The sequence below is a fragment of the Oxyura jamaicensis genome, chromosome 8 (assembly GCF_011077185.1).
Source record: "Oxyura jamaicensis isolate SHBP4307 breed ruddy duck chromosome 8, BPBGC_Ojam_1.0, whole genome shotgun sequence".
Lineage (NCBI taxonomy): Eukaryota > Metazoa > Chordata > Aves > Anseriformes > Anatidae > Oxyura > Oxyura jamaicensis.
In genome coordinates this window covers 28,275,178-28,299,769 of record NC_048900.1, presented here as the reverse complement: position 1 = coordinate 28,299,769, position 24,592 = coordinate 28,275,178, and the positions used below count along the sequence as shown (strand labels likewise).

At 41.9% G+C, this 24,592-nt stretch overlaps 2 protein-coding genes across 12 annotated transcripts in view; one reads left to right on the top strand and one right to left on the bottom strand.

The window, feature by feature from the left end:
* Window positions 1-1,320: 1,320 nt before the first annotated feature.
* LOC118170490 (E3 ubiquitin-protein ligase RNF170-like) lies at window positions 1,321-13,200 on the top strand. The gene is made up of 5 exons (XM_035332756.1): window positions 1,321-1,669; window positions 6,500-6,608; window positions 11,077-11,150; window positions 11,630-11,740; window positions 12,853-13,200. Exons 1-5 carry the CDS (start codon window positions 1,595-1,597, stop codon window positions 13,156-13,158), a joined length of 675 nt encoding a protein of 224 aa, XP_035188647.1. The 5' UTR covers window positions 1,321-1,594; the 3' UTR covers window positions 13,159-13,200.
* Window positions 13,201-16,005: 2,805 nt separating this feature from the next.
* The window catches only part of FGGY (FGGY carbohydrate kinase domain containing), a 183,681-nt gene continuing 175,094 nt past the window's right edge, over window positions 16,006-24,592 (bottom strand). For 9 of the 11 annotated variants that reach the window (XM_035332752.1, XM_035332747.1, XM_035332749.1 and 6 more), the window contains 2 exons: window positions 16,986-17,047; window positions 16,006-16,232 (listed from right to left, as the gene is read on the bottom strand). In XM_035332752.1, coding sequence (XP_035188643.1) covers window positions 16,151-16,232; window positions 16,986-17,047 — 144 coding nt within the window. In that variant the 3' untranslated portion in view covers window positions 16,006-16,150. Of the gene's footprint in view, window positions 16,233-16,985; window positions 17,048-20,381; window positions 20,525-24,592 lie in introns of those variants that run through there. The other 2 variants (XR_004752743.1, XR_004752744.1) reach the window with 2 other exon arrangements.

The window sequence follows — 24,592 nt, the reverse complement described above, 5'->3', positions numbered from 1 at the left end:
AAGGGCATAAGCGACTGCAAAAGAGGCATACAGCCCCTGGCAAGTACAAGGAAATCTGGGTTCCTTTCGCCTTTATAGAAAGTCTACAGTCTTTTTGCTATTATTTCGTTAGGGGGAGTTTCAACTCTGTATTAAAATAATTCCAGTCATATTTTGAGTTAGTACTAATCAAATGGTTGAGTAACCTAGCTAAAATGATTTAATGTGTTCAAACAAATTTTCTAGTGGATAAACATTCCTGTCTAAAAATCAGAGTCACTGGCAGGAATAACTGACATCCTTGTTAGCAGCCTTTATGGATTTTACAGGTTGAGCAGAGTAGCTGGGAAAAGGGTGGAGAGAATGAGCTACATTCAGGTATTTGGGGTATACTCTGGGGTGAAGCATTTTAGTAGAACAGCCTGAGAAGGATGCCACTACTTACCCCACATTAGTTCTCTGGATAAGGGAACGTCTCCGGCTTCTGCCTCTGTCAGTCTGGCACCTTTAGTAAGTAATTGAATCACACTGTAGATGTGTATACATACTTAGATAAATAATAAATGACAGCTATCACACTGTCATGTGAGCATGCATGCATACCCAGGGCAGGAAATCACAGAGAGCATTTCATTTGTTGCCAATCTCTCTCTAACAAAGTGAGGAAGATGCCCTAGGGACTGGTGACTAACAAGGAGCATTGTTTATGCTACAAATCCCATCCGGTTATTAGTCTTTGAAAAGAGCTTTGTTTAGCTTATCAGTGCTCCAGCAGGAATGCCAGGGGCATTACTTTTGTTCTACGTGCATTTGTATTCCAATATTACCGACTCCCACTCCACTCCTCCGTAAGAGGTTATGTGTTACCTGAGGGCTGAAAATTCGGCATGTGCTTCAATGCCATGCTGAGTTAGGATCAGGGTGGTTAGCACTGCACAAAACCAAGGCCTCCTTATTAATTTTGCTGCATTAAATTGCAGAATATCTTTACAGAATTCAAGCCTTTCTAGAGGAGTACAGAGCATGACAAAGTATAAGTACCTTATGAAGCATACATGCCCGTAAATTAAAATTATTTTAACAAGTTAGATCTTAAATTCTACACTTTGCTTGCTTTATTGGACAATACTGTGTTACACAATCTAATTTGGCACTTATGTAATACCAAAGTATCACAAGTGTCTGGCAAGTTTCAAGGCCATTTCACAACAGTACTTCAGTTAATCACTTGTCTACACAACTGATAGGCTGCTATTTTATCAGGTGATCAAAATACCTGTGGATGCCCTTGATCAAGTTAATATTTAAAAATAGCAATGCACTATTTTTATTACATCCAGGTACCTCTTGATTATGTTAAACGTCTTCTTGGGGGGAAGATGATATATTTGGGTGTTTTAGAAAGGGAAGGCTATTTTTGTTTATTTTTTTTTCCTTTCCCCCAGGAGACCTCTGTTGTTGTTTTTATTTTTTGTTAGCAGACTTGCTTTATTTGGGGGAAAAAAGCAAATAACAACATATTTCTTTCATAACTGTAATTTAGAAAACTTGACAGACCCTTGCCATTGGGCAACGAGGTTAATAATTGACAAAGACGTACAGCGGGCCTTCATGAATGATTCCACGCCGTAACACTGACAGCTGGTGTAACTTACTCAGCTCCTCGCAAGCAGTTCTGCAAAGAGGAATGGTAAGTTGAATTTTGCATAGGTTTTCTCAACCAGGGTAGGACGTGATCATTAGAATGATTATAAATACTTATTTTTATATGTGATTATTTATTTTTATTTATCATGATTATATATTTATAAGTATTTAATTATACTTTTAATCATTAGATTACATTTGGAAAATTTGCACAAGTCAATTCTTCTCTTTAAAATAGGTCATATTCTTATTTCATTTGTGATTTGATTTAATATTCATTTTCAAATAATGAGCTGTTCAGTGTATCCTTGTGGATCATCTTAATTGTGATGTAGATCTCTTTTACTCATTATAGAACTACACCATTGTGATGTAGTTCTCTTTTACTCCTCATTAATGACAGATGCTCATGAAAAAAATGAATAAATTGTCATTAGCACTTAAATCTGCTAAGTGCTTTTTAAACTTTAATTTCTTTTCCTCAAACATGCTGACTCATCGCTGATGCTTTAAAACCAAACTGCCTAGTGGTAAAACTGAAGGATGTAGTGAGCTGAGCTGTGTTGCAGAAGTAAAGGTTTACACCTAGGAGCCTCTGGCTTCACAATCAATGATAGGATTACTACTTCATGCCTTTCTTTTGCATGCATGTATTAAAAATGTATCAAATTTAGTGATAACATTTTCGTACAATAGGCTTGATTTTGCAGAATTCTGCTAGAATTATTTTCTGAACTGCTCAGCTTTTATTTTAAGACAAAAGATGCATCCAGATTTGAAAAGATTTTTTTTTTTTCCTCTGAAAAATCTGACTCCATGCCACCAGGAACTTCTGGGTTTGAAGAACTCCAAAACCTATTCTCTAACCAGGTACCTACATGGAGAGTTCCCTTGGAACTCTGACAGCAAAAGCACCTGTGGTGGCCACTGAAAAAAGAATATAAACATGAGGATCTGACTGTAACAAAACTTAAAACTGTATTTAAAAATAAATATGGAAGCTTTCCATGGCCTTTACTAGCCATCAGACTTAAAATTTGACATGAAGCTCTGTACATCATCAACCATAGTAAACCCTGTTGGTATGGCATTATCCAGGCCTGGGATTTTCCAAGGTGAGACAGGTGCAAATATCCAGTACAAGGCTATGGAACAGTAAGTCTGATATTTTGGGCACAGTCACACTAATATTTTGTTTTGTTATGACTTTAGCACTATCAAAAACTAACAGGCACAAGCTACAAAATGCTAAGTGCCGTAATCGCTACCTCAGTCTCTCATTCAGTCTGCTAGTTCAAACATTCAAAGGCTGCCTCAAGACTTTGGAAGGGGGAAATTTATCCTGGCAGGCTTACATCTATGTCAGGTACATCTGTCCTTTGCTATGAGATCCAGCTGGTCACTATCCTTATAACCAGCATTAAACCAACTAAACACCATTTTGAGTGCTGGGACTAAATAAATCAGAAATTTGATTATGTGCAAATAATCTATTCAAATAAATGAAAGATCTAGCATGTTTTTCCCAGCCTATCTGAACTCAGGACAAGACTAAGCCACTGATATCTTTGCTGAAGGTGACTGCAAGTCCCATTTTCCCCAGTATGCTCTATTTATGTAAGAATGGCTACTCCAGATCAAAACATCTCTGCTGCATTGGGTGCCTACAGAAGAATAAAGAAACGGGTAATTATATGAAGCTTCCCCAGAATACTCTTTCATTCTCTGGCGGTTTATGGTTCATTAACTTGTTCAGTCAGAGGTAACACCTTTGCATTTAATAGCACTTGATATCCAGTACCTACCGAATTCAGAAATTTAGAGCATCCATAACAAGAAGGTCCACTGCTTAATTGTCTGTGTAAAGAACTGCCCATTTCTTTTCCCTGAATCTATGACCTGTCGGTCATATTGTGAGAGCTGGACTCACTTCCCACCTTGCTTCATTCAGTAAAGGAGCGATTCCAAGATAAAACGTGCTGGTTCATGGTAGTGAATGTGCCCAATTTTTTCTTCATCTATACATGCAAATATTCTTCACCTGGTGTCACAATCACAGGATCATTGCCTGGTTCCTTCCTGTGATTCGTAAAGTCCTAACTCAGATGCTCCGAGCACAGAGCTTCTCAACAGCAGCTTGCACTTGGCGCATGAGTTTCCAGCCCTGGTGCTGTACACCAACACAGCAACAGTCAATTTTCCCATCTTCTGAACAGCACAAACTCTGTTTCTGCAGATTTGCTCATGTAAGTCAGCAGAAGATGAGTCATCTGGAAAAAAGTTATAATCATTTGTCCCCTAGGAATCGTATAGTAAGTTAATTATTGTACAACACATTCTGATACAAAATACACAAGCAGTTTCAACTTGTTGAGGTTGCAGAGAGCGAGAGCTTCTCACAATTTCCATCAGTTACGGTCTGGGAATGCTGGGTTTCCCTTGACTCAGTATCTGTTACATAATCAGAAACACATTTGGTTCGCTTTGTTGTGAGGCAAAGCTAAAGAAATGTGTGTCTTATTACTTTGCAAAAATAGAGTCGATACCTAATCGGTTTATGTAATATATGCCTATGTGTAAACATCAGTAATATGGTTATAAACACACAGTTGAGCACTCCGGGCAGTTCCTCAGCTGATGTTAACTACACTTTTCTATCAGCTGAAATCATTCACTTCTGAATCTGCAAACAGCCCATCAGCTTTGCACTTGAAGGCAAAATACGGGGCTGCTAAGTGCTCGATGAATTTTAGGAAGCATTATGTCAAAGCATGTTTGCCCAGAGGTCATTTGTCAGTGCAGGGGAGTCTGTCTGAGCTCCATCAGGTTTTAGTTTGCCATGGTCAGTAACCCCAGCTTTGTTGGGCTATTGTGTGGCTGCCACCTTAGCAGGAAATGGAGAGCATCTTACTCATGCACAGAGGGGAAAATCTGAAAACAGCATAAACACATTCAGCATCTGAACTTTTTCTTGGGTCTCAGAACCATTTATAACTTCATAAACTGTAAGGAAGAAAAACTTCTCAGCAGTTATGACATGTTGGTTTAAAACCTCCAGTTCTTTCTATTTACAGATCCTCATTTTAGGAAGGAAAAGACCAATATTAAAGGTGCTGATTTAAAATCACTAATTCAGTGGACTCATCATTTTAGGCATGGCTATGACAAGGGACCTGGTTTCATATTCATTTATTTGGCAGAGCTGTAAGACAACCTCTTTTTTTATTGGAATTATTAATTAGAAGAAAATAATTAATTTTTCAAAAATCTTTGTTGTCAGATGATCTTACATCTTCACAGTCACTTTGGGTCTTCCAGCATTTGGCATGCAAAATCTAGAATCTATTCAATTTTCTCTTTATAAAAACTTCCATAAACAGGTCAATTGCTTGGAGTTGTATTCACTGATCTGTCATGTAGGCAGGTGTCAATCAGCTATTTGAAAAACAGCGAAGCAATCCCAATCGGGACAGCAAGCATGCAGTGATACTGTAATCTCCAAGCATAGCATCATCGCATCTGAACGCCTTATTTAGGTCATGGCAGAATAATACCCATTCCATATAAAGCCAGACCTCTGTGGTCATTAAGAAACACATGGAGTTCATAACTTTTTGATCAAAATGCAAAATAAAACTGTAATTGATGCTTTCTCATGTTGGACCTCCCTAAACATGCCTAGGCAGCGGAGGACAGCCAGTACTAATAGCCTTTAAGACAGTGCCTTCAAGTAGAGGACCTTCCTGGGAAGCTCCCTTCCAGTTTCAGAAGAACTCCTCTGCTTCTGGGACTGATAGAAACATCGGAATAGCTTCATCTCCAGAAAGGACACTAGCCACATTATGATAACGTTTTCTTCAAAGACTGATCTCATGGTGGCTACGGCAATCGAACATATGGTCAACTATAAGCTTCTCTGGGATGTGCTAGGACAATATAGGCAGGCCCGTTACGCATTATGGACGAGCTAATGCATCATAATTACAGTAGCAAAAACTTCAGCTGTGGTGAGGAATCAATACTGAGTAAGAATGGCTATTTTACGTCTCACTGTGTCACACAATCGTGGCGAAGATGAGTATACTGCCAAATAATTTTTTATTGCCTTCAGAAAATGACTTAGGAGCAAAATTTAGAAGACCTGCACACATCCTTCAGCCTTTCCCCACAGGTGGAGAGTACTCCAAGAATATCATAATACAAAGGAATATTATGATACAAATATGCCCACCTTGAATTTTAAAAAGCCTCTTTAGCACTAAAGAAGCTTACAAAGCTCTTATCTTCCCGCTGTAGAAAAAAAAAAAAAAATCAGTATTATTCTTAATTATAGACTTTGCTTAGCAAAGGGAAGAATTGTATAAAAGCCATCTTTTTACTTAAAGGTGACTTGTAGCTACAGAGCCTGTGATACACAGTAAGAATACCATTCTGCCAAGGAAGGCAGAAAATGGCCTTCTTTCAATACATTTAAGTGCTAGGCACGACTACAAGGAAGGAAGAAAAAGATCCAAAAGCTACTGAGGCAAACTTTGGGTGCTGTCTGACTAATAATGACAGAAAGACAAGCCAGCGGGTCCAATTTTACAGGCCTTCAGAACGTAACTATTGCCCCGTGGTATGGGGATTAATCACTGGAAACAGAAACGTGGCATCTTGATCTTAGCTCTGACACTGGTGTTCCCTGTAGGATTGCAGAAAAAATTCTTTCTGCCTAACTTTCCTTATCTGCTGAGGTAACTATTAGTTATGCATGACATCTATATTTATTTAGCTTCTGTGACTCTCTGCTGTTCATGGGAGATGGTAAATGAACTGAGTATGTCAATCAACATACTAATTTACTGAGGACTCTGCACTGCTTCTCTTTCAGGAATCACTCCAAATCTGGCAACCTAGGAACCACAGAGACTTCAGCTGCCCCATCTGTCTCCAGACAGCTACTCTCCCGGTAGAAACCAACTGTGGACATTTATTCTGTGGTAAGTTCTCTGGATTGACAGTGCAGTGCTTATAAAGGCTACTAAATGCAGCACACTTCCTACAGAGATCTCAGCTTCTATGTAGGAACCAGTCCGAGCCCTTCTCCCTAGAATTAAAGTCAGTTCTCTCCCTAGAAGGAAGAGAGTCCCATCTTTGTATCACCAAAAAAATAAGTAACAGTATTTTTATCTGTTCATTGTCTTCATATTGCCAAGGGGCCACTTTTGAAAAGCAAAATGCAGAAGTCACAAGACAAGAGGTAACAGATGATTTTGCAGTATTCTGTTAAATTACAACACAACTCATGGAATGCTTAAAAGGTCCAGAAAAACACACAATTTTCATTCAACTATGCAAAAACCCTAAGTTATAAAAATCATCAATTTAATAGACATACAGTTTGTGACTGTAAAAGTTCAAGCTACAACAAATGTGAGGTCTTCTCTTTGAGCATGAACTCACTTCTGGGAAGACAGCTCGTCATTTTATATATCAATATTTAACAGCATAAAAAAAAAAAAAAGTATCCCATAAAATTGATTCAAATTTTATTTACATTGGTAAAAAACAGGCGTAAAAGATACCAGGCTTAGGTCTGATTCTGTTCCACAGGCTTGCTTCCCCGTGAAACAATTGCCTAAACTAAAGCTGAAATGATTTAGAGCTATAAGGCACAATTATCTTGTTTTATAGTCCTGTAAAAGCTTTCTTAAAAATAAGTTACATACTAAATAATAAGTTACATACTTAAAAATAAGTTACATACTAAACCAACCAAAACCTGAGTTTCTTGTCACGTACAAAACTTTTAGTCCTTTTAACTATTTTTAAAGAAAATCCATGTGGTCATACATGGAAAAAATATTCAGACATCTCATCATGATGTACGCTCAGTAACTGTTTATGCCAGCCTAGGGCCTGTCTTAACCAAAAAGGGACAGATCCAGAGACACTGTCTGGATAAGCAGTGTGAGGGTCCTTCTGTTGAGGCTGCTTGTCGTGTGGCTTCCTGTCCCCAGACAGTGCAGCTATAATTGCTGGATAGTCTCAAGTAAAACCATAATTCAGTAGATAAATGTGCTAAGTGACTTCTTTGAGGCTGCTAAGCCATATGGTTAGGATTACAAAATTTAAATAATTTTTCAAAGGAACACAAGGATGAAGCACAGAGTAGTGGAGGGAGCTATATTCATAATTGCATTTATAAAGGGGATTTCAGGATTTTTAAGGCCCACATTCTGCACCACTGGAGCCAGTGTGAGCTTTGCACCTGCTTTGCAAGGCTGCAGGATAAGGCCACCAGCATGCTTGGCCTGAACTTCATAGTTTTGCTCACACCTCTGACATACATCCTCTGGTGAATTTACAGGCAAGGTTTACAACCTCACTGCCCCAGCTGCTTATCAGGTTCCTGGCTGAATGCTGTCATCACCACTGCACGAGTGGCAGAAAGGAACTAGAGTTTATGATCTGATGAGGTTGAAACTGCCAGTGAAGGTGCTTCAGTGCTCCTGTGCAGCACGACATCAGTCACCTCTGGCAGAGGGTCGTGCAGGCAGCTGGCAGTAATATCTGATACTGCAGCACAAGATACATCAAAAGACACTGGTCAGAACCATAAAGCTCCTTCCTACATTTTACAGAGAGCTTAAAGCGAGTGTAAGTTATATTTACAAGCCATTTGAACTTTTTTCACCATGTAAGAGTGTTATAAAAAGAGCTAAGCTTAAATGAGAACAAGGCACTGTGTTCTATATTGAAAAGTGCTCACCCAAACCAGCCGCTCATCAACACTGCCACCATCTCTGTCCTCTGAAACCACAACAAATCAATGGATCAGCAACAGCTATGGGCTCTTTGTCTACCACAAGCAACACCATTTAATACTTTACCATCTTTTAAGTTTTTATTACCACTCACTGTTTTATACCATACAGGAAAGGGATGCTTTGAATAAAACTCACTCCAGAACAAACAGTAAGCATATGGCCTCCAAACATGTTTCAAATAATATCACATTAAGTTACAGTTCCGAATACCAAGATAGACATAACAACAAAAGTCATTAACTTTCCACTTTCTCTGGCCTGGTTAGCATTTCTTTTTCTACCTCTGAATATGACATAATGATTTGTGCTTTATATTTGTTTTGAGATCTGCAGGGAAGTACAAGTTTGGTATCTATTGTTATCATTAACTGCATATATTTAGTTAGGCTTTACATTCCCCAAGTACATCTTCATATACACTCTAAAGCATAGATTCCAGCGCAATGCATTATCCGGGTTATGACTATGTTTATATAGTAGAAGCGTAACATGTCTGTTTTTCATGTCTTAAACCAATAAAACTTTACATTGGGCTTATCAGAACCATTCTACGTAGATCTAAGCCTGTTGTGACTGAAATCAGTAACAAAACTTCTCTTGTTGCCCTGCAGAACAGAGCTAAGGCAATGCTGAGCACTCTTAATAAATTCCACTCTGGTAAAAGTTTTATTTAAAAAATGTGGTCAACCCAGAGCTTTTAAAGAAGATTAATGTGGACTTATAAAAAATGTCTGATTTTATTATTAGTAGTAATTCATACGGTTTGTCCTGAAGTTTTCCTTTTCAGCTTCAGTTTGAACCATATGTTCAGGAAGTTCAACTGAAAAACGATCCTTGAGCAATATTATTTTTTTCTAATTAACAATAACCACAGAGGTATTTTAGAAAAACCTATGGACTCCCTCAGAAGATTGTGTAGCAGGCTAGATTAAAACAGGATTTTGTCTATTTTATGAAAAAGGCACTGAAGCACAAATAGGTCAACTTCATAGGAGTCTTTCTTTCCTGTTCTACTAAACAAAGGATTCTGCATGTAGCACATTTTAATTTCCACAGGGTTATTTTTTAAAGCCCTTGATGAACTATGGGATCCAGTAGTACCCCAGTCATCACTGGGACATTGCTGCGTGGATCATGATACAGAATCTGAACCTAGAGGGTCAAAGCTGCTCCTGAAGTCAGGCATGATGTCTGTCAAATGTAAAAGTTCAAGCAAAAGCTTGAAGCTGGCTGCCAGACTGAGTTTATACATACCACATGAGGATTAGGATATAAACACAGCCATGTGCCCAGCTAACTGTTCATATATGCAAACAAAATAGAAGAGTCGGAAAGAAAAATCCTGCACTCAAATGAAAACAAAAGTAAAACGTACAAGTCAGAGCGAGGTTCATAATAATATCTTTGGGCCAGATTTATCATCCCTGATATAGGGATGTCCTATAAAGGAAGTAACTGATAGTATCATGAGCGCTTTTTATACTTGACTTCATACACATTTCTCCTCAAATATTCCTCTTTTCACTAACAATGGACAAAGAAAGTTTGGGTGCAGAAAAGCATTGCACTGAGGGCTCCTGAAGACTCCTTGTCATACTACTTAAACTACTTGCTGGTTGTTTTTAGAATGAAGACCATTGTTCAATTCAATAAAACAATTCCATCAAAATGGCAATGCAGTGTTCTGCTGTTGCTTTCACTCTGGTCCTTGTCAAATTTGATCAGGTTACATGTTAAAAGATTTTATCCCTGACCTGTCACACTTCACACTGAGCCCAGGAGCTGAAAGTCAAACTGTGCTGCTTCTGATTAGCTGCTATTTATGTTTTGCTGTTAGTACCAACACTGACATTCATGTATGTCAGCCACTGCTGTTAGTTATATGCACACTCTAATCTTAGTGTCCTCAGACTCTGCCCTCCTCCACACCTGGGACCTTAGCACTAAGAAAATGACACTGCATTGGGAAATTAGCAGTTGTCTTGGCAAGACAAATCAAAAAGAATGCAGCAACTCGCTCTTCTAGAGCTATGCAGTTCCAGAGAGGTAACACAATTGAAATACAGTAATTAAAAAAAAAAAGGCAAAAAGACAAAATAGTCCCAAGTATGAGGCTTCATCACCCAGATCTGTGTTGTGCCAGGAGGTGTCTGCATGACCAAGCTGTCCCTTGGCTGTGCGTTGGTTTATTTGCAATAACGGGCCCTCAGAGCCCCTGAACGCCTTACTGACTCGCAGAAGTTCACCTTCATGCAGCTGCGCTGCTTTTGTCCATGGCAGCCAGCACAGTGCTCTGCGTTGCACTGCGCTGTGTATACGTATTGGAAGAGTACCTGTATTTGTGAGTGTTTCAGCCACAATCAAGGGAGCGTCAAGATGTTATCCACTGGAATTAAACTATCGAAGTCTCTGTTAATGGGAGGCCCTGTGGAGCTGTGTACAGCAGTGCAGATCTAAGACTCCATTTTCACACAGTCGGTTTGCCAAGTAAAACCACGTATTAAACTGAAAGCAAAGAATTACATTCATTTTTGCAGACAGTTGTAGAAAGAGGGTTTATTATTTCTGATAACATCTTGGTAAACATGAGATATCCTCAAATAAACTTCATGCATCTCAACACTTTTTTTTTTGGTAGGCTCCTGTCTAATCACGTATTGGAAACACAGCCCCTGGTTAGGAGCAATAACCTGCCCTCTCTGCAGACAAAAGGTAAGACATCTCCCTTGGACGTATCTGCATTTTGATAAATACAAAATGACGAGCTTGAGCTCTTAGGATCAGCTTTATTTATCCTCTATTTTTCCACTGCATTTCAAAACCCACTTACAATTGAATGACCCTGCAGCATTCGCATTTATCATTTGACACGTCTTATCAGGCAACTCTGGGAAATATTAAACAGGCCTCTGGCATTTTACTTTTGTACAGTTTATTGAGTCTCTTCCAAGACAACATTCCATAAAAGGCAACAGGGGACTTCCTCAGCTCATCTGACCCCTTCCAAAAGCTGCCCGCTGTACGGGTGGGTTGGATGCAGGTCACAAAAGGGGAACGTTCTTGCTGTCATGGAACTGGACAAAGGTCAATTTGCTAGGAAGAGACTGTGGAGAGACGTACTACAGAACACTAGGCTTTATACTGAAGATTGAAATACACAGTGCTGACACCTATCTTCTTTTCTTATGAAGGTGGTTCTTCTGGATAGCATCTCTTGTGAAAAGCAACAGGATAAGCCAAGTAAACAAGTTGTACATGACATTAGAGCTTACAACAAGCGTTTCTCAGGGCAAACTCGACCTGTAAGTATTTATAAATCTACATTTACCTAGTTAGTACTGCATAACACACAGGAGTGAAAGACACCCAACAGTGAAAACAGTGAAAACTAGTTTGTATCAGTGCATGAATTACCTTTTTATGCACTTATTGGTGATATCATAGGGGAAGTCTTACCAGTCACTGCTGGGTTCAGCATCTGCTACTAAGCATCTACTTCTAGGTGCTTCTCTGAGTTCCTAGCTCAGAGGAATCATTCTGCAGTCCTCCTGGCAGGGAGGAGAAAGCACTGTGAGATGAAACATAGAAAGCAAAGCAGAATTAGAGATGGTCAGCCTGGAACTTTCAGGTTTGAACTCCAGGATTCTAAATTGCATAAACATTTTTTGTTCCAAATGAGATTCCAGCTTAGAAAGCAGCTGTTTTTTTTTAAGTATCTTTTTTTTTTTTTTTTTTTTCCTAGGTATTGCCAAATTTGAGCAGTGTACACTGGCTCTGTACTTCATTAAAACTGGAATCCCATCTGGTTCAGAGACGTGACAGGTAGTGGAAATGATATGAAAGGTGAAGGAACATATGAGGCCCATTCCTGACAGCGCGTAGAATATCACCAAAGCAAATCCTCCTCTCCTGTCACATCCTGGTAGGGGGCCCAAACAGGGCTGCAGAGGCTGCTTTAATCTATGGACTATAAACTAAGCGCTGTGGCTGAGAATGTTATCTTTCAACCCAACAAATTAGTATTAATGAAGAGGAATAGTCAGTCAGTCCTATGGTTTCTGTCCATACTGAAGTGAGACTCAAGATCTCATTTTCAAGTATTAATAGCCACAGCTGATGCTAGATTTTAAAGAGAGGCATATGCTCATTGCAGCCATTAAGGGCCAGTTTCCAGAAGGACTCAGTGTCAAGCATAATGCTTTCTTTGCAAAGTGCTGGGGGAGTGAGGACTCCTTTTAAAAGTGTGCTTGTAGGTAGGGCAAAACAATTGACCTCTGTAGGTGGACTTGGACACCACAGAAAGTTTTTGCATTCAGATTTGTATCTAAAAGTACTTAAAGACTTATTCTTCAACTCAGACTCAGAAAGTGCACGTATCAGAATGCAGCACAGTATAACTCATCTGCATGGTTAGTTTGCAGATTACCTTTACGACATGCCGTTATTCCTGACTCTTGCCTGGCGAGGAATCTTTACCTGGAGTGGTCTCGTATGGATTTTTTTCATAAGAGTTGTTGTTTGCTCCTTCGGAACAATCATATGCTTATCGTCTCCTTTTGACACGATGCCTGGGCCTCTCTGTAGAACACTTGGAACAGCTGATGACATGGTAGTTGTTTCCCTTCTTTTAATTTGTATGATAAACATTTGTCAGCAAATTGCATCAAACGGGGTAAATATGGCAAGGTCTGCAGCTCAGAGCATGCTGGCAGAATCCTGAGTGACTCAAACATTGATTCTTTGGTCAAACTCCATCAAACAGTGACAGCCTTCTCCTTCATTTGGGTCAGCATGTGATGGATTTGTCATTCTGCTGCCGACAAAGGCTGAAGCAGGACTCGGTGATATTTGGCATGGCCAAGTGATTTGATGTGCAAGTGCTTACAAGGCTAGTTTTACATGCCACTGTATATTTGCTAGACTTATCCTCATATAAAGTGCCTGAATTGAAACTGCTTAAGGCTATGAACAGAACCTAAAATTAAAATGCCAATCAAATTGCAGTTGAAGATTTTTAGAACTCGTAAGCTTTGACATTTTACATCTTGGCTTGATTTGAATAAAACTTTAATTTGAGAACTTAGTAAACTCTGCAATTTGCTAGGTCTCATATAACAAAAGTAATGTTTGGTAATACCTCTACAAAATCGTGTACCAGTACTTTGTGCTACCACAGCTGATTACATGTCCATTGGAATACAGATTTTTTACGCACCGCAGTGACAACAGTCCAATTCTAAAATTGGACAATATGGTAGGAATACTGGCTTGGAACAAAAAAGTAACTGTAAAGTAGAAGTACTACAAGGGGAGAACAGCATTAAAAGGATCATGCAATAAATGTGAACAAACCTCAGTGTAAGTCTTCCGTGTAAGCCTAAGCAAGGTACACAGCTTTGTTGAAATCTGTGCACCTAAGCTTTAACAAAGTCAGCATAAACGTTTGCTTCCTTTGTAGGCTTCATACACTCCTTGTGATTTCCTTGTAAGTCATGGTACTGGTTCAGCCAGACAGATCAAGGCTAAGTTTACAATGATGATAATAAAGTTTATAGAAAGTCTGCTGAAGTTGGTGGGAGTGGGGGTGGTTGTGTCAAGCTGTGAAGAGTTAAAAATGCTGGTACAGTACCAGACAATCCTACACATCTGTCCCTATATGATCTGTACATTTGCTATGTATTTAGAGTCAGTGAACTTATTTTTACATATGACTTGTGTATTAAAATTGATATATTAAAATATATGAATATTTATTGTTCACAATACACTGGTCTCCAATTGTTTTTTTCTTTCTACACTTTCCAATTGACATATTTTATTGTACCCTTGAATTGTATGTTATGATATACCAGTATGTTGCAGTTATTTTCTTGCTTGTTATACTCTTTGTTATGATGTTTTCTCATTTTATTCCCATCAACTTTCATTGTCTTTAATTATGTCCCTGAACTTGTAAAGCTGTTTCTCTTAACAATGGGTACTTTGGAAATGGCAACAATTGCTTTTCCATGAACTACAAGGCAGGAAGTGCATTGTTTCTTTAAAAAAATTACCAGATGTTTTTGAGTGCTGACTCCTAACATAAAAACCCCAGAAACTATTATTTTCCAAGTTCTCTAAGTGTAATTTTGTTATTGTGTAACTTCTGTTTGCATTTAACTGGGAATTGCAGCCTATGCCAATACAAAAGCATGGAACTTCTATCAAGCTAAGTGTATAAAGACGGAGTCCATTTTTATAAATACTGATGCATGGAGAGGGACTGACTGTAGGTTGTTTCTCTTGCACAATAAAGGCTCACCAAGAGGGTCAAAGATTGCAGTCTGAAGAAAAGAAGGGTTCTCATTAGTGACCTACAACACACTTCCAGCTGATTTGGGTATGTTCTTCTGTTCCGTTACCCCTCGCTTCTTAGTCCTTTAGGGGACTCCTTAGGGCCTCTGTTTTTGCTTTTTAAACAGAACAGTATCTTTTATTAAAAAGTAACAGACAAATGCAGAGAAAAAGAATTTCTGAGAGAATCTCACTAAAGGCCCTGATAATGTTTGGATCTTTCAAGATCAAACAATTTGTATTGTCTGAGGTGAAATGTTTCTGCAATATACAACCAGAGCATCCAGCCATGCCATGATCTGGTGGTGTTAGTGTGACAGTACCCTGCAGGACTAACTATCCACAGCAGCCTTCAAAATCACCTGAAAACAAATGGAAGCCTCTTGCTGACTCTATTTGGCCAGCAGGCAGCCAGGAAGATTTCTGAGCACTGACAAATGCAAGTCTAAGGAAGGAAAACTGTCTCTCCCTCTGCGTTCTCTGTACCTGCTGTCACTGGGTTTAGCCCTGCAGCTGGCAGGCTGTGTAGATGCACAAGCTTTGAGCTGGGTCTGTCTGAAGCAACATGATGAGAACGGCCACGGAGAGCTGCACTGTCTCAGGGCTGACTCCCTGCAAGGTAGCTGGCAGGGTGGAAGGAATGCACCTGTGTTATGAACATATTTTCAGCAACTATGTCTGCTCAGCCTAGTCCTTCAGTATCAACTGTGGGCTGTCTCACATCTGCACAGAGATTAACGTGTACTGAGGGTGAGCTACTTGCAGAAGACAAAACAGCTCAAGTTATTGATAGCAAAACAACTGTGCTGCAAGAGTGGAGCTGGAAAACGATTAGGAAACAGAAGAAAACAGATAGGAAAAGACTGCACAGATGCAAAATTGATTACCAAATATCAGCCACCAAAAAAAATATACTATAATCATAGTTAAAAACAAACAAACAAAAAACAAACAGAACATTCCAATGGAAATCACATCTCAGCTGTAGCAGATACCAAAATTAAAAGGGCCCATTGTGAGGCCATGGGTGTGATACCTGTGAGAAGCACAGCAAAGGTCAGGGATCCAGGTCCATCCAAGCTGGAGGTGTTGTTCCTCGTGCTACTCCAGCGTGTGGCCAGTCCGTAAACACCAGCAGCATGGTACCAGCAGCTGGCTTTGTCCTCTCTGACTCTAAATGTAAGTATTCATTGTCCCTGGTGTGCGTGGAGTATAGATGGAAAGTACCCAGTGCTTCACAGTGTATGCATTTTATTTCTCATTAATAATGAAAATATACAATTTAGATGACAAAACCACGTTTTTACCATGGACAGTACAGTGAAAAGAAATTACCCTGAAAGTGCATCCCTGCTGTTCCCAGATTATACGGCTCTGGACTAGAAGCCTTTCATGATGGCGCGATACTCTTTCTGGTGTTCCACAAGTTTCAGAAATACTTCGTATTTCTTGTCATAAAACCTGTATTTAAAAAAAAAAAAAAAAGAAAGAAAAAAAAAAAAAAAAAAAAAAAGCTTGAGATTTTAAGGTTTAAATCCCTTGTAAAACACGTTCACTTTCTCTGCTCCGCACCTCAGGCTCCCCGCAGAGGCCGCAGCAGGCGAGCCGGGGACCGGGACCGGGAGGACCCCGCAGCCCCCCGCCGAGCCCCGGCCGCGCCGCCAGGTGGTGCCCGCGCCCCTCGGTGGTGCCCGCGCCCCTCCGCGCCGGGACGGCCACGGGCACGGGCACGGGGACCGGGACAAGGACGGGGACCGGGACGGTGGCGGCAGCACCCCGGGGCCTGGGGCGGCACCGCAGCCGCGGGCCGCCCGCCTGCCGCGGCCTCAGCCCCGCGGCGGCCCGGTGACTCGGGCCTCGGCGTCACTTGCTGAAAAGGCAGCGCTGCGGTAGCCCCCGGCGGCTCCTCGCAGCTCCTCACATGCCCTCACGGCTCCTCACAGGTCACATCCCATCACATATCACATCTCCTCACATCTCCCACACTGCCTGCAGTGTCCGCCCGCCGCCGAGGCAAGCTGTGGGCAAGGGTTTAGGGGGTGAGGTGCTTCCACACAGCAAACATCTTCCTTTGCCCGTGTTGAAGAGGCAGATGCCCATATAATCTTTAAAAAATACGGGGCATAACTGCATTCAAGCAGAGCTAGAAAGAGGCAGACCTGAACTTCCTTTTAGGCAAATTCTCACAGGTGAACACACAGAAGTCAGGGTTACCTTTTGTGCTCGTGGTTAGGCTGCACGACTCGCCCGATTTTTCCCATTTTCGCCATGGCCTCCTAGTAAAAGACAAACACAAGCTGGAAAAGCCTGTTTTGATTTAAAATACTTTTTGACAAGAACAAGATGTTTCAAAACCAATCGGAACATTACTGATGTATTTTGTTTCGACTGAACAGGCCAGATGGCATAAAATATGTTCAATCCCATTATATAGTAATCATGAGAACAAAGTACTGCAGACCCCTCAGTAAACCAAAATCTGTTCCTCTTTCTTACTGGGAGTCTGAGGCAGAACAGACTTATCTTTTATTATTTACACTAACCAAAGGAAATGTTAAACACTGCATCCCCGGAGGGGAGATTTCTCAAATAAAATGATGCTTTACATGAGATCTCTTAATCATATTCCCAAAGTATTGATTCCCTGTAGCAAGGGAGGACTCCAGCGTGCTCCAGAAGCTCAGTGTGATTTGCAAAGTTACGTTACAGAGCCTACAGCTGCCCTCCCATTCCAGGATAAAGGTGTCAGAGATGATTTTGATCCTAATTTGCTTTTGGCCAAAATGAAGTCAGAGGAAGGGATGTCACAAAATCGCCCCAGAAGGAGTCTCTGGGGCAGTCACAAGAGGACTGAGCAGTTTGGTTCCTTTCCCAATTTCTATGAGATTCTGATTTTCTACGGATTTTCTTGAGCAATCCCACTGGCATGAGACATTGATCACCGATGTGAGCAGAGAAGCAAGCTCAAGCTCTTAGGCCAGGGCGGAGGCAGCAGGCTCAGGCTATTTTAAATGGAAGTTAATTCACAAGGAGCATTAAAACGATGGTTTTCAGCTGGAGCAGCATTAAACATAAAAGATGAAGATTCAAGAATCAGTGTCTGACCAAATGTCTATAAGGACTCATAGTTTCTAAGCAGGACCCTAAATCTGTTTTACTATTAGTGCCTGAAGCACAACGCTGTGAGGGTATCAGTGGAGAACAGTCAGTCTGTGCCAAGCTGCTCCTGCTGGAAGCCATCTCGTCAAACACTCCAACCAGATCTGTAAAAGGGCTGGATGCTTTTATAGTGTTATATCTGTTGTAGTAAAATCTTTGCTTTCCACTAATCCAGCGTACAGCTGAGGAACTCGCAGACCTTTACAATGCAGATGAGCAATGTAAGCACAGTTTCACCAACCCAGAGCAAGCAGGGAGGCTCTGTGGACAAGCAGGTGACCAGCAGACATCACATCTTCTGGTTTCCCATTTCCCCCTCGTTAAAGAAATAGGATCATGACCTAAATGCCAGGATGCACGTGGCCAGCAGATCCTGCCTCCCATGCACAGCAGTGTCAGGTCAGCTGGCACACGGTGCCTGCGATGCCCTCGTTCGCAGAGCCGCAGGCGGCCCTCGCTGTGCCTGGCTGGCTGAACCTGTGCTGTTATTACCTGTCATGTTCTGGGTACGTTTGCTTCATCCTTCAGCATCAACAAATCCTCTTATACTGCCAATTCAAATGTACTACTCAAATGTGGAACACCTAACTTTCTACATTGTCGACTTCAGGGGAATAAATACTGGCTAAAACTGTGGGTCTGCCAAAGCAAGAAGCACTGCCCGTGATGGTGGTCAGCATTTTACTGTTAGAGCTTCTGACAGAACAGCAGAGGAGTATTTCTGTGCACTGATATGCCTATAGTCTTTCATACGTGCAGAAGTTGATTGTACTTGGATTCCCTAAAAAACACCCTTGAAATAACACTTCCAGTGAGATAGTGTGTTCTCTTCTCCTGGACAAGTGCGCCTGCTGGCACAGAGATCCTGCACAGCAGCCAGATTAAAATGCTGGCAGGGAAAGGTTGCTATCTTTCCCAGTAAGAGAAATGAGCATTTATTCTCTGCTCCTTAACAAGTGATACTAGCTCAAGCATTGTTCCTGTTTGCAACAGTCCATCGTTTACAACCCCCTTACATGGCCAGATGGATCGAGTCTGCTCTCAAAATGAATGAACACGGGGAAAAAAAAAAGTAAAAGACAATTTCCTCTGATACAACCAGATACCTTTTTTTAAGATAGCTTCCCATCTTACAGGAGAAATACAGAAAATATAAGACCAAGGCAGAGACCCTGCACACTGCACAGCAAAGCCCCTCGAAGCATTGTCACCAAGGGGAAGAGTCACAGAGCTTTCAATTCCCCTCTTTACACCCCCTATTGAACTGCCCCAGTGCTACTGTACACACACACACACACAAAAAAAAGCACAATAGGGCCACCTGATAGGGTGCAAATGCCTCAGACAAATCAACGTTTTTCTCAAGTGCAACAGAAACGCAAGGGATGGCCAGACTTTGCTATTCCCCCTGTGCACACCAGCAGGGTGTGCTTGCTGCTGGCCCATGCTGGGGAGCGCTAAGAGGACGCAAACAGTGCTGATCCCAGGAAAGGTTCTGCCTTGCCATAAATACTCTCCCCTAACCTTGTGTGTTACTCTGGGGCCTCTTACAACTTTCAGTGCTGAAAAATGCACTGACTGCTTCTTCGGGAAATAAGCCAGCCTTCTGAGATAAATATATGTCTAGCCAGGTTTTATTTTTATACCGTTATTCATCTAACTAAAGGTCTTCGCAGGTTGGTTCAAGAGAGCGCACAGAGCGGGTGCGGGCGCTGTATGGGCAGTGGGGCACATCCTCGAGCTCCTGTCTGTGCCACCGTCACCCTGAGGGCCAACAAGACACCGGGTACCCACGACACACCAGCTTTCAGACCATGTGTGGTGGTCTTCAAAGGGCCAACCGAGTCTCCACGGAGCTGATGAAAGCTTCCTAAAATCCCTGGGAGCTGGAGTTTCCACTGCTCCCACTGTAACGTCAAACTGCAAAAAGTTTCAGCAAGTGTCCTAAAACTGTGATCTCTCTCCAAACCTGAAGTTTCTTTTGCAGTTCATTTTCCCTTTTCTCCCTGTGACATCCCCAAACCTGAAATAAGCTGCTCTCACAGTGACACAGGCCCGTAGCCTTCCTGCAGCCCCGGCCCTATCCCTGGGGCAGAGGGTCCAGACAGGCAGCCGAGTAGGGAGCCACCGCGCCATGGGGCTGGCAGCAGGACAGGCTAGGAGGTCCCTAAAGAAAAACTGCTTCTTCAAAGCCCGATCTAGACCAGGAAACACAGCCTGGCTGCTGCTTATCCCATACTGACTCACATTTAGCTCATTTTTTTTAAGCACAGGTAAGGAGGACGATGCCAAAGCAGTCTCTTCCAGTTCATCGTGTAAATATTTTGTATTTTTAAATCTGCTAAACATATAGAGGGCTTTGGAAATCCACAGCATTCGGCCTCACAGCAACCACCCCGACAATGTCACCATGTTAAAGAAATACACAGCCAGCAATTTTCAACAACCCACTTGTTCTAGGTTGCTCAAAATATCCTAAATTAATTCCTCTCTTAATTTGCATTTTGGTTGTGTGGTTTTCTTTAAAGTCAGTTTGGTCATTGTTCGTTTGAACAAATACTTTATTCCCAGAGGAGACTCTTTTCAACAATTTTCTGGGGACAAAGAGGAACAGAACCTAAAAAATATGAATTTATAATGGAATCAGAAACAAAGGAACATAAGAATCGTATTACTGAATCAGATCAACCTTGTGCACTGTTCTGTCCCTAACAAAGCCTTAAATATAGCAAAATGATAATGCTGCTGTTCAGAAATAGTCCGTTTGAGGGTCAACATCCAAATCCATAATTCTAGTCACCAAGAATTTCACAATCTGAATTTGAATGATGCTCTATCTTCTTTGTTTGCCAGTCTAGACAGTACAATGAATACAGTGATTTAAACACAATGAATTCTCTCTTAAAACAAAATATTTTGTAAAATTGCTTTTTAATCATTTCTTTTCTCCCTTTCCATAAAGGCTATGCTATAAATAAGCCCTGAAAGTTCGCATTTGATCATGGTTTCTAAAGGCTGGGCAAGAGGCAAGTGAAGGGTTTACACAGAAAAAAATAGAGGCACTGTGGAGCAGAAATAAAGGGATGCATTCATGATTCCCAACCTTTTGTTAGAGTGTCAGTGCTGAGACAGATAGAAGCCAGTAAACACTCTGCTCACCACGGGGAGTTAGCTGGATGGGATCGCCCTACCCGGGACCGAAGGCAGAGGCCCAGGGAACCAACTTCTCCAAGGCCCGCCGGGATGTCAGAGCCAGGTGCCATTCTGCTGCTGGCGGGGTGACCCACTTGGAAGGGCACTTGTCATTCGGAGCAATTCGCTCAGTGCTGGTGGTCGAAATCAGCTCCTGAGCAGGAGCTGGGGCAGGGGGTACGACACCAGGGCAGCCCCAGGGCAGAAATGGCCTGCGGGTCCGGGAAGCTGGCCCACCACAATGCCCCCTCAAGTACGGAGCCTTCCTGTGACTTACAAGCTGTAGAGCAAACAGAAGGGTCCCCATTTCTCTAGCACCGCCTTCTAGGGGGATGAAACCCTATTTTGCCACAGCGCATAAAATCTGGAAATTTCAACCTTTGCCCCTTTCATAAGAGAACGGAAAAGGTTTTAACACTACGTGGGAGACACGCTGCAGCAACCTCCTCTGTCATGCCAGGAGACACCAGGAAAGCACGTCAGGCTGGCGTTAGGAGCACACAGGAGATACAGGGGCTATCTTTAGATGGAAGGACAGCTTTCCTCTGATTCCCCAGTGAAGGGCTGACTCAGAGCACCCTGCATGATCCCACACACCCCACAAGAGCTGCCCATCTCCCTTGGGACTACAGCAGGAGCCAAGGAAGACTAGCCTACCTGTGAACAGTCCTTAAGTCTTTTTTTTTTTTTGACAGACACTCACAGCCTTATGTGGCTGAGTATTACCGAAAATTAATGGGATGTAGGCCCTCAAAAGCATGCATCACGTGAGAAAATCAGATTTACAGACATCAGCCTTAGGCTTAAGATATACCAATGAAGTAACTAAATCCCATGGAAATTAATGAGCTGGGAACAGCAGTCCCCTCCAGAACTTAGGCTTCTGCTTTACTTAGGTACTTAAAAAAATGTATCCAAAGTTAAATGGATGAGGCATTCAGGCACAAATGCAATTTTGCAGCTATTTTCTTCCCAATTATTCATTCTGAAAATCCCACAAAATGCTAGGACTTTTAACTAGTGTAGTTATTAACAGTAAAAACAGCTATCTATCATCTAAAGTTTGACTGCACAATTTCAGTGGCTGAAAGCATTTGGCCTGCACGTATAAAAGCATACATCAAAGCTCACCAAACTGCATGGGCACACCACGCTTCGGTTACAGAAACAGCGTGCCAGCTACTTAGAGGAGGAATCTTTAGGCAATATGAAAACGAAGACGGGTACTCGAGTGCAAATCCATCATGTTTTTCTCTCTGAGTGATGGTGGTTTATAGCTTGTCCAGTGGCAGCCGTGGTTCTGTTGCACCAAGAATGACTCATCCAGGAATGAGGGCAAGGATGAAAAGTAACTGCTGTAAACCAGCTTTGGATGAGAAATTGTAACAGGAGTAGTTCAGGAGTCTCAGAACAAGCTGGAATGAGATGCATGGCTTGCTCTTCTTTCCCAGCCAAAGCTGGTAATTCACCTCATCTTAGGACTTAGGCAAAAGAAGGAAATCATACTCACTTTTACTGTAGTAATACAAGCTAAGTGAACAAAAGCTGCCATTCTTAGAGCCGAGAGTGGTGAGAAAGCTACACCAGCAAACATCCTTCATCAGGCATTCTTGAGAATGGCAGAAGTGTTTGCACAGGAGATCAGTCTCAATTTCTGAACCACAAAGAGCTTTAGAATGCCAATTTCCCCTTTATCACCTTGACCACGTTATCCAGACTCCCGCTCAGGTCAGTCTGGACTCTGGTGTTGTTGTAGAGCTCTGCTATCACAGATCCAGCATCGGGCAAAGTAATTTAAAAGTTGGCCCATTTACAACAGACTGGAAGTTAGGAGCACCCTTGCCCACCACATTTGTTCTGATTTGTAAAGTTTGACAGGTGTCAGTACCATCAAAGTAACAGACCAACCTTCTTCACACTTTTAAGTCCTTATAACAAGGAAAGTAAGTATATTTTATATGGTAATATTTACTTTCTTCAACAGCGCAGAGCTCCTTCACCCATCTCCATGCCACACACACAAGCTAACAGATGCTAGCTAACATCCTTTTAAGAAGTCCAGTCACAGACATACTTGGAGTTGAGGGGAATAAATAGATTTCTTGAAATGCTGATGTCCAAAAAAAAGTGTTCCAAGATTTGTAAGCAAGGCTGCTATCTTCTTACAGGCTTTCATTTAGGGATTGCTTACTCTATAGCCTGGAGATGCAAAATTCAGCTTATCTATGCTTACAGGAGTTACACGAACCCATTTATGTAACAGAGCCCTAGCAGAACATTACTTTTCAGAGGTATATGACTGCATGAAAAAAGCATGTGAGGGACCACATACGATATTTTTCTAGTGGCTTTCCCCCCACTTCCCTTAAATTTGTTTGAGTTACAGGGGCAGATCTTGGCAGCACGCACAAAGCCCGAAATCTGTAACTCAATTCTCTGTGGTATTCTGAACGGAGGGAGCCAAGTTTTAAAACACATTATGGATAAATACGAGGGCCGAGCAAAAATTTCACACCTAAGACCAAAGTGTGAAAATTTGGCTCTCGTTCATTTAGTGAAAAGGTGGAAAATTTCACACAAGGTTGTATTTTCCTTTTGCTCTGTTCCAGCATAGATGGCTGCATTAGTATCAAACCTCAGAGAGAGAGGGTTGCTGTCTGTGAGTCGACAGTGAAGGAAGAAGAAGAGGATGGAAGGGTGGAGGTGCAGCGAGCAGGACATCAGCTCAGGGCTTCAGTTTGAGTCTGTCTTCCAGAAAGAATGACTGGCCTTTTGAATCTCACTCCCCGTATCTACTCATATGTTAGGTAACAGCACTGGCCCATCTTAAGAGAAAAATGTTAAGCATTTGTTCATTAAAAACTGTTCCTGTGGTGGAGGGGAATCCAGCAGGTAGCATAGATGCCCCAGAAACACCCCAGAAACCTTCCAACTTCAGTCAACAGGGTCAATGGGACAGCCCTTGGATGGGGCCTCAGTACTGAGGCAAGGTGGTTTTATGGTTCAAGCACTGAATCAGGATAAAGAAAGTGCAATAAATTCCCCAAATTATTTTCAACGTGTAATTATCTCTTTTAAGGTTCAGTTACCTCTCCCTAAAATAGCCTGAGGCCATTGTTTCCCTCCAGGCTTGATTTGGCCTGCGCACACAGCTTGTAACCCTAGGTTTGTCTCTAATTTTGGGCCGTGGGTGGCACACGGCGGCCTCAGTCCCACTCCTGCCCTCCATGCCTGACTGAAGTCTGTATCACTTGACCTCCCCTGCAGTGTGGGAGGGTGGTTTTCACTCTTTAGCATTGGAGACAAGAACAAACAGAGAATAGATCACGTAACAGACAAGGCCACGGCACCACCTCTACCTCCAGAGCACCTACTCTGATCCCGTTCAAACGACGACGTGGCCGTCAGACAGACCGTGGCCACCGTAGGCCGGTGTCACACGCAGCCAGGCTGGCCGGCCAACAGAGCCA